Source organism: Berghia stephanieae, chromosome 4 (genome assembly GCF_034508935.2).
Source record: "Berghia stephanieae isolate SIO BIC M18660-M18661 chromosome 4, UCSD_Bste_1.3, whole genome shotgun sequence".
NCBI lineage: Eukaryota > Metazoa > Mollusca > Gastropoda > Nudibranchia > Aeolidiidae > Berghia > Berghia stephanieae.
Window position 1 is genome coordinate 47,620,702 of NC_088363.1, and position 10,155 is coordinate 47,630,856.

A 10,155-nucleotide genomic window follows, 5' to 3' on the forward strand; every position below is an offset into this window, starting at 1 on the left:
TGCATTCGTGGTAAATATTCCAAAAAGACAATGACATAATAAATCCTTTTGAAATGTTACAAAATAAAAGCAATTTTAATCAGCTTTCCTGATTTGAAGTGACAAATGGTCTAGACACTGATGGTCTGCCTCCAAGAGTTGTGCACTATCAACTCGTAAGTGAAAATGTGTGTTATGTGTGTTTAAGAGAACATCAATCATGATGGACCAATTGAAAGGCGAGAAAATTAATTTGAAACTTGTAAATCATATAAGTAGGATTATGTTTCAATTATTTTTATACTGATCTTCTTCTCCTTCTTCTAGTAATAATAATAATAATAATAATAATAATAATAATAATAATAATAATAATAATAATAATAATAATAATAATAATAATAATAATAATAATAATAATAATAAACTGACACAGCCAGACTGAACATTACAGTCAAGGTGCCTATCCAAAAAATAAATAATAATTTTAAAATGATACTTTCCTTTCAAATTGAATCAACTATGATAATAAATGAACATTTCCTTAGTTTCACCCATGACATGGAACAATCTTTAGTCACAGCCTCAATGTTGGATATAAAGGTGAATATAATCTCAGAGGATTCCGTTGTAGATGAAGTGGTTGCTGGATTCCTTGGACACCAGTAGTGATGTGGTTAGATGTTGTTGTTGTGATGTTGTCGATCTAGGACAACGATTGGTTTACGTGTATCGTTCTTGGAATTCGTGATGCCACTTGTTAAAGTCTATGTTGTATACAAGTAGACATCCCGTCGCCAGACCCGCTATTAGGTATCTGTGAAAACAGAGAAGTGACCAATTAGGCAGTAGGTATTGATGGAAGATCAAAATCTGGTGAGGAGTTTATATGACAGTACCAGACAAAGCAGAATGAAAAATGCAAGAATAAAATCATCCCAAAAAATTTGATGTCTTGACTTAGCCAGATGAAGTAGCCTAATTTCTTGGGATGATTTTTCTTGTTTTTTTTTTTTTGTTTGTTTCTTCTACTTTGTCTAGGTGTGTTTCATACACACCTTTAGAGATTTTCATATGAGAATAGAATATTGTTAGACAAGTAAGAATGTACATTGATTGATAGATGGATGGATTGATAACAGTTTTGTGGATAGACATGGGTGGATTGTTCAATAGGCACATGGATAATCAAATGATCTTGGCTACACCTGTGTCACAAAATACACACACAGACACAGACAGACTGGCAGACATACCTGGATTCATGAGTCAGTCCCAAGGATCGTATAGAACTGTCACATACAGGATAGGAGTACAACAAGCTGAAGTCATGGAAACACCACACCTCGGCTACAGCTGTGACACACACACACACACACACACAGATTGACTGACAGGCATACCTGGAGTCAGGAGTCAGTCCCGAGGATCATATAGAACTGCCACACACAGGGTAGGAGTACAACAAGCTGAAGTGTGGACACACCACACTCGAGAACACATGTGCCAACACACACGCACACACACACCACACATCCACACAAACACACAGAGACATACCTGGAATCATGAGTCAGTCCCAGGGATCGTATAGAACTGTCACACACAGGGTAGGAGTACAACAAGCTGAAGTCATGGACACGCCACACCTCGGCCACACCAGAGTCACCACCTAAGATCATGTATTGGCCATCTCTGTTGAGGACCAGGGACTGGGTAGGGGGAAGATGAGGGAAAAAATCAATAAGTTAAATCATGTACTGCAATGATTCTAATAAGTTTCAGGGATGCCAAATGGTTTTTGAAATAAGAGACAGGAAAAGCTGCTGAAGTGTGAATGGATAAAAAAAAGCCAGATACTATACAATTTGGCATTCTCCTATCAGGATCAACAGCTTGTAACATTGCACAAAGGCATCACCACCCTATTATTTCCTTAAGCAGCAGCAGCATCTGATGGTTCCACTTCAATGGAACGATGATAAATCAAATCGGCTAACAGCAGCTGCATTGCAGCGCAACAATCAGCCAGATGCTCAGTTGTCTTCCGTGTTGAAGTATTTTTTCACACCTTAGTTGAATGAATTTGGGTAAGGTATGGTAAGTATCATAATCAGTATCATGGCATCAAGGCCTGGAGACTTTTAAACTCCACTAAATGTCACCAATCCAGTCAATAACCACACTGATTACTGCTCGACTTTGACAAAAGAGAGAAACAAAACTGGATGTAATTCTAAGGGAGTAAAAAAAAAAGCAAAAAAAATGCCGATCAAACCTTGAGTTGTAATTATCTCTGATTTTTTTGTTGGGTGCAATACTAGACAACACAGCAAAAGATGAAATATAGAATGTAAGATTTAGTTCAGGTACGAAGAAGAAAAACATGTTAGAATCAAAATAAATATTTACACTAATATAGAGCATTACCTTGCACCAAGCAATGCTAAATGCAATTCACGATGCTTTATTCTCTGAACAGGTCACATGGAACTTCATTTCCACGTCACACAGCACAAGTCACCTGTTGGTGGGCTTTTTTTTTTTAACAAGCATTTATATTACAATATTTGTCACAGCCTATATAACTTTTTAGTCCTAGTTTCAGTTGTCATTATTTTGTGAGCAGATCGCACCAAAATCACCAACATTTTGTTTGCATGACAGTTATATTTGATTGCCTCTTGTCTACCAGATGGAAGTATAAACTGATCATATATCAGTAACATAGAAAGAACTGTTTTGCACACTTCAGGGCAATTTTATGGCAAACCCAATACACTTAAGTAAACCTGGCAAGATAGTGCACCAACTGCTCATTATTTACAATATTTGGAGGACAATTTGGCTGTGTGGTGTTACTAAAAATATCTTACCCAAAAATTGTCTATATCAAATGTTTATTCATACCTTTTGGTGAGGGGGATAATGTGTTTTACGTGAGAACTAAAGAACAAAATGCTAGAGCCAGATATTTGCATTCATTGTCATTCATCCAGCTAGTGTACAAACTCAAAATCACTTGACTTTATTACAAGATATGATACTGTACATCTTTAACACCAATGCCAAACTGTCTTGAGTGTTTTAATAATAATAGTGCACTAACAAGTGCCCTATGATGCTTAACAACACATAAATACTATATAAACTGTCATACAAACTTGCATGCATACCCCCCTCCACCCCGGCAGACTCAGAAACGCATTCACAAACTTATCCAGATACACATAAATGTAAACTTATTGGCATCCACAGTACTATATTATCTACTTTAATTTAAAATATATACAGTACAATAATTTTTACCTGAATATTGTCCTTGTGTTCCATATACTTGAGCAGCTTGCCATTGATAGAGAACATGCAGACACTTCCCTTGTCGTAGGTAAGGATAAGGAAGGCTTCCCTGGAGATGGTGATCAGTTTCGGTGTCAGGCAGGTGGTGGGGGGTTCTAGAGAGTGTAGGAGGTCTCCTGTCAGAGAGTGGACCAGGCTGGGACCATCTGAAACACCAGGATGATGATAGTAGTAATGATATTGTTTTGTACAGAAATGAATATAACAGCTTCAAAAAAGAACAAAATACTAAACATGGAACGTTTCAGGATCAAAATCCTGCTTCAGTCAATAACAAAAACAGTTGACCCATTAATTCATGATGTAAATCCAGACAGGCATCAGATAACTATTCAACTACTATTTCAACCACCACACAACCACAACTACCACTACAGGAGCTCCTACTGCTACTACCACCGTTACAGTCCAAGCTGGTATTGGGGACACCACTTAATTGGGACGATTCCTTGGGAATGGAATTTTTTCTACATATAAAGTCATACCCTTTCCAATCCCCAGCCGCTTAATTGGGACGGTCTGGCACTTAATGGGGACAAAAATTGACAATGACCTTCCTCACAAAAGAGGTTGTTCATTTCTTCAATCATTAAAACGATGGTTCATAAAATGCAAATAAGTTTAAATTGACGGTCAATTGGATGTGTGGTCGTACCGTTTATCACAGTCACAGAGGTGCGAACAATATAATTTACCTGTATCTCCTATTAGTGTTTATCGTGACAGCCAATCGGGTGTATGGTCAAACCTTTTTGTCATAGTCAACACAGAGATGAGAACAATAAAATTTACCTGTATCCCTTGTCAGTGTCATTAACTGCCATCGTCACGTTCATGGTCATGGGTCATCTGACCAATGGTGGGGTGAGTAATGAGCATAGCAAACCAGAGACTATTAAGAGGGCTGTGGTATGAGTGATCACTTTGTTTGTTCAAGGCTGTCACCACCAAATGGTTTGTTTGTTCAATGAGACGAATGGGTAGACAATGCATTCTTAATCCGTTGCTTACTTATGCACCCATTATGAGTAGCATATCTGTTAATTGTTTTGCGCAGTTTGATTTGTCCCTCATTGTTACAGATTGATTGAGGTGTTGTTTTAAGACGTGAAATGTCACTCAATTTCATGGCTGCCGCTTAATCTGGACAGTGCTTAATTGGGACGATTTATCAGGAACCGAGCTGTCCCAATATACCGGTTTGGACTACGAATGATAGTGATGATGACAATGATGATCAATCTGACAAAATAAACTCCCCAAAAACAACAAACAAAAGATTTGTCACTTTCTCATCTCAAATCAACACGATCCAGGGCAGTATGTAATACAGAAACAAAATCAAAGCAATTTCTCCATCTAATACCATAATACAAGTGCCAACCATGTCTTACCTCTAGATCCACTAATGACAAGACCCAATTCAGCAATGACAGCAACACAGGTGATTTCCGTCTGGTGTCCAGTCAGGACAGTTCTAGGAGTAGGGATCTCTATACCTGAAGTAAGGGAGGGGTAGGGGGAGGGGGGGGGGGGGAGTGAAATTCAATTTGCTTTAAAATATCAAATAAATAATTAATGCTTATGGAATTATACAACTTCTCCCAAAATGTTAGAATGTTATGATGTTATGTACTGATGAACAGAACCTTTCATTTTTGTATAAACCAAATATCCTCCCATGGAATAGAAAACACACTGTACATAGAACAATTACAAATAAACACCTGCTTACTACTACATAGCCTTAGACCAAAGAGCCCAGACTCATACGCCTTCTATTAGCAATTACAAGAAATAATTCACTATATTTCTAGACCTTAAAGCTACAAAGAAAAACAATTTCACTTAAACATCTTCCGGTGATAGTGGTATTTTTCTTTTATTAAATTTTGCGCCCTGCATTTTATGTTAAAAAAAAAAAGAAGAAAATAACTTTTTTAAAAATAACATCCAGATGTATGGTTTTGCTTTGAGCTTATGAGGTACCAGATTCCATTTCTTAGCCTAAAGCAAGTAACCTCACCCTAGCTGACTTTGCAGAGCTGTACTGCGGCTAACGCCTCGGCTTATCTAGTCTGATCTATGGTTGTACTCACTGTTATTGTCTCCAAGGATAGCCTGTGACTTGGCTGAGAACATCCAGACCATGACGGTACAGTCCTTGGATCCTGTCACCACAAAACAGTCTTGACTCATATTACACTCGGACCTTGCCACACAGGTCACCACGTCAAAATGACCAAATACCACCTGGACTATACGACCTGAGTAGGAGTAGAACAACGAGTTTTTAAATTTTATACCTTCAGGTGTGATAAACATGAGGCCATGAAACAAGACAATAGGTCAGAGTTCAGGAAAAAGTTTCAATCATAATAAACTCATGCATTAACAGAATTGCAATCATAAGCTGTAAATAACAATGAAAAATAAAATGGAATAGAAACTCCAATTTAATTCGTAAAGACAAATTATGTAGATGTTTTGGGTTTCCCCTTTGTCAACAAAACACAATACATGTTGTCCTGGCTTTTTTTTTACACTCCCTTGTAGTCTTCATCAACCCACTACAAGCACATCTTCACTTTACTTTAATCTGACAAATCCCAAATCTTTGATGTCAGAGACTATTACTGCTCCCTTGATGAAAACTGTTATATTGTGTCAGGTTAGGCCTGTTGAGGTAACCTGACATCATTTTCTATGTTCGTTTTTTTCCAATCTTATCTGAATGGGTGCAAGTAGGTTAAACCTAAAAAGCCTTTAATCCATTTCTAATTTTTTTAAAACGGAAACTTATTTGGAAATATGTTAAAAAGCCTGAACTCATGCTCCCTCATGTACTCATGCACAAGTTATAAATTATGGCCCAATCTGGTTCGTCTATTATTTCTAAGTTTCTTCTCTTTTCATTTGTTTTTTTTTTTCCAGTTTTCTTGTTTTAAAAATATTTTTTTTTGGGCTTTCTTTGAAAACCTGACAGATGACTTAGAAATTGGTAAAAAGCCAGAAAAAAATGTAAACTTCCTTTTATAAAACCAAACAAACCAGAAATCTGGGTGAAACAAAATCTTGCACCAACATATATATTGAGATTTGTACATACCTGATTCTAGGTGATACACTCGGAAACTCTTGTCCCAGAATCCACAGGCAAACAAGAATCGGTTATCAACAGTGGTGACAAAGCAGTTGTGGCTGACAGGCAGTCTCTGGTCAAAGTTGTCCCCCAGCGACCGTCGCTGAAGTCCTGTGTTTAGTACTGCAATCAATCAACAAAGTACACAAACGTTACTGATGACCTTTCCATTGGTTAAATTTTCTATTGGATTTAATAATATTGAGATCATTGTAAATAGTAATTTAAACAAATTAGTTCCATTGACCGTCAACGTGAACATAATAATCAAACATGCAAAAGACGTAGAATAACTAATTTATTCAATTTTCAGAAATTGGCTTATTGCTTTCCAGAGGAATTGTGCAATAAATATATGCACACAATCATCATTATTATTATTATCATCACCATCACCACCTTCTTTTTATCATTATCATTACTATTATCATTATTCTTCTTATGATTACTATTATCATCTTCTATTACTATTATTATCATCATCATCATTATCAATTGTATCCAAAACAATTCTGATTTTTCAATGAAGTAAATGACCAAAGCTACATTATCAAAAGTGATTCCCCTTCTAACTCGGGTGTAATACCAAAGTGAATTTGATGACAAATCCAAGCCAAATATTAAGTCTAAATCATCTGACTTTCCATGTTCAGATAAGAGTCTGTCTGTAGCAAATATCAATAGAAAAATATCTAATGGAAACTCCACTATTATTTTTTTTGAAAAACTAACCACAAACCCATTTAAAAAAAAAAAACTATTTTAAAATTTATATAGCCCAATATCCATGAAATGTGCTCAATAGCCAACAGCAACACTTAACATGTAGGACGAGACATGATGCCTGTTAGGCGATATTACATATTTTTTTGGACAAGGACAACAATATTAACGGGGCACGTACTCATTTTACATATGAGTACGGTGAAAGAATGTGAGTAAAGAGCCTTTTCCAAGGACTCAACTATGCACCGCTCAGAGCTTGATTCAAAGCCAGGACCTTCCAATCCAAAGATGAGGGTCATACCACTAGGCCACACACGCTCACATTAGTGGTGGGATAAAAGACATACCCAATAGTTGATCCATGGTGAGAGGAAGGTTAGGGGTGGCCTGAGGGTCTGGTTTTTCAGATGAGAAACTGGCAGACGAGGCTTGTGCTGTGGGAGAGGAGAGAGAAAATTGCACTGATTAATACATGATGTGTAATTATCGCTATAATGATGATGACAGAAAAGCAGCTTGGCACAATAGAATGCTCCTCACTTCATACACTGGAGGTATCAGGTTTGAATCCGACTCAGCGAGTCGCCTTACCCTAACTTGCTTGCTACGCTGCACTGCGCTGTCACCTGGGATATTTCAGCCTTGTCCTGAAAATATACCCTAAGAAAATTTCCCAATGGCAATGGGAGAAGAAAATGATTTTTAAAAATTTTGATATAACAATAATGATAGATGAATATAATGATGAAGGTGATGAGGATGATGAAGACAATGACAACAAGATTGATTATAAACTAAAGATGAAAGCAATTCTTACGAATGTAGTTGTTGTTCCACCGGTTGATGGCAAAGTTGTGATTGCATGAGATGGAGGTGATGGCTGGTACAGGCACAGCAGGGTGTGTGTTGACGGCCACGTGAGTGATGGGAGAATTGGACATGAATTTCATGATCATACAAACGTCTTCCTGGGACTTGGAGAACATCATGGGGCTCTGCACAACACAATTCAGAAAGAATTTTTAAAAAAAAAGATCAAATCAAAGGAAAACATTATTAATATCAATAAAATCAAATGTGACCCAACACCATAAATTGGTATTATGTCGAGTAGACCTAAAAACCCAAAAAGTGATTTTAAAGTCAAAATGACCAGTAATGTCTGATTCTAGTTTTCGTCATTTATATCAACTTTACCATTGGCCTTGATAAAATATATTAACTTAACCTATGTCTAAAAATTCAATTTCTAGCATGGAAACCACCCCAACATGATACCGTTTGGAGATAATGGGTCATATAGGAAACCAAAAAAAAAAAAGAAGGAAAAAATAAAAATAAAAAGAGAGAAAGAGAGAGAAAAAACAACCAGAAAAGGGAAGACAATGCCTATTTTAAAAGGGATGTCTGTGATTACACTGTTGGACGTCAGTGTTTCATTTCCGTTTGTTTTCAGGATGGCTTCAGTGTATAGTTGTAGAAAAGAGGATAGGAGTGTAGAAATTACCCTGCCAATTCCCCTACATTTCTCAACTAAAGTTTTCACCATCTCCATTTTAAACTTTGTTTAAATTAAAATGTAACTGCCACTGTCCATGATAACAAAGCGCATTTTAGAAAATACTCATGATAGCCTGTGTGTGTGTGTGTGTGTGTGTGTGTGTGTGTGTGTGTGTGTGTGTGTGTGTATCAGAGTATAGTCAGTTGTGAACTATTTGTCTATATTCCAATTAGAAAGGGAGAGTGACAACAAATCTTTGTGCTATTGTTTTCAAGGTTCTCAAAATATATTTACTCTCTCAAGATCAACAAACAAATCTGTTTGATTCAGTGCCCAGTAGAGAAAATCCTGTGAGTTCATAAATTTTTCACTCCGTTCGAAACAAAAAAAAGCTTTTTTATATCACAGCTTCATATAAAAGATAGCAATGGTTAGGGGGGGAGGGGGGAAGGTTACAAATTCTGGAATTATAGCAATGCTCGCATAATCAAGAATTAGAAAAAAAAATTAAATCATAACGATCCATGCTTTGATCATGTTTTTACCTTCGTTGATATAAACAACAATAAACATAAAAGCAAGTCAATTCGTTAAGGAAAAAAAAATAGCTATGTATTATTGTTTTGCTTGGGATAAAGGCTAAATTTTTGCACAAATTAATGCTTATGGGTCTAAAATTTATAATGGGAATAAATGACTGTTTAAACAATTGCTGTTTTTACAAATTGCCTAAAAAGAGTGCACCAAAGGGGATGATCAGAAATACAATAAAATAAAATGTATTACTTTTACATTAGATGTAGAGTAATAATTATAAATGAGTATATCATGTAAACGCATGTGAAAAGGTAATATCTAAATCTATAAATAGATTGATTTTCATTGATACTTTATAGATAGATAGATAAATCTAAATATATTATATAGAAAGAGAGAGAAACAAAGAGATGGAAAGAAGGTGGTCATTGGGTAAGGGTAGCAAATAGCTTGCCATGTCAACCCAAATCATTTGTTTATTTGAGTTCCGTAATAGAATAAAAATAACAAAGTTATTCGAATATCTATAATAATAAGAAATATTTCAGGCAATGATATGGACAGATAAAGAGCATTTCCATCACCTATTCATTCAAAAACAAAAGATTTAACTTAAAAAGAAAAAGGAGGGATAGAAAATTATGAAAAAAAATGTTTGTTTTCACTCTTGATAAAAGCATTTTGATCCAATATAACCCCAGACTGTAAACCAACAGAATATAGTTTTCTTCTTTTAAAAATAAGAATCACTCAAAAACACAAACAGTATTAAAGTTACAGCGTGTTTATAACACAGCAAAGCATTGCATTCGTTGTGCAGGATTGCAGGATCAAAACCTTAGTTTCCCCATCAGCCACTGACAGCACCAAAACAAATGAATAAATAAACAAACAAATATTACTCGTGATG

The 10,155-nt window shown here is 36.0% G+C and overlaps 1 protein-coding gene across 1 annotated transcript in view; it reads right to left on the minus strand.

The window, feature by feature from the left end:
• Positions 1–565: 565 nt before the first annotated feature.
• LOC144971789 (neurobeachin-like) overlaps positions 566–10,155 on the minus strand; it is a 23,653-nt gene continuing 14,063 nt past the window's right edge. The window contains exons 3-10 of the mRNA XM_078912864.1: positions 8,025–8,202; positions 7,555–7,641; positions 6,449–6,604; positions 5,439–5,606; positions 4,734–4,838; positions 3,289–3,485; positions 1,540–1,691; positions 566–796 (exon numbers count right to left, since the gene is read on the minus strand). Coding sequence (XP_078768990.1) covers positions 703–796; positions 1,540–1,691; positions 3,289–3,485; positions 4,734–4,838; positions 5,439–5,606; positions 6,449–6,604; positions 7,555–7,641; positions 8,025–8,202 — 1,137 coding nt within the window. The 3' untranslated portion in view covers positions 566–702. The remainder of the gene's footprint in view (positions 797–1,539; positions 1,692–3,288; positions 3,486–4,733; positions 4,839–5,438; positions 5,607–6,448; positions 6,605–7,554; positions 7,642–8,024; positions 8,203–10,155) is intronic.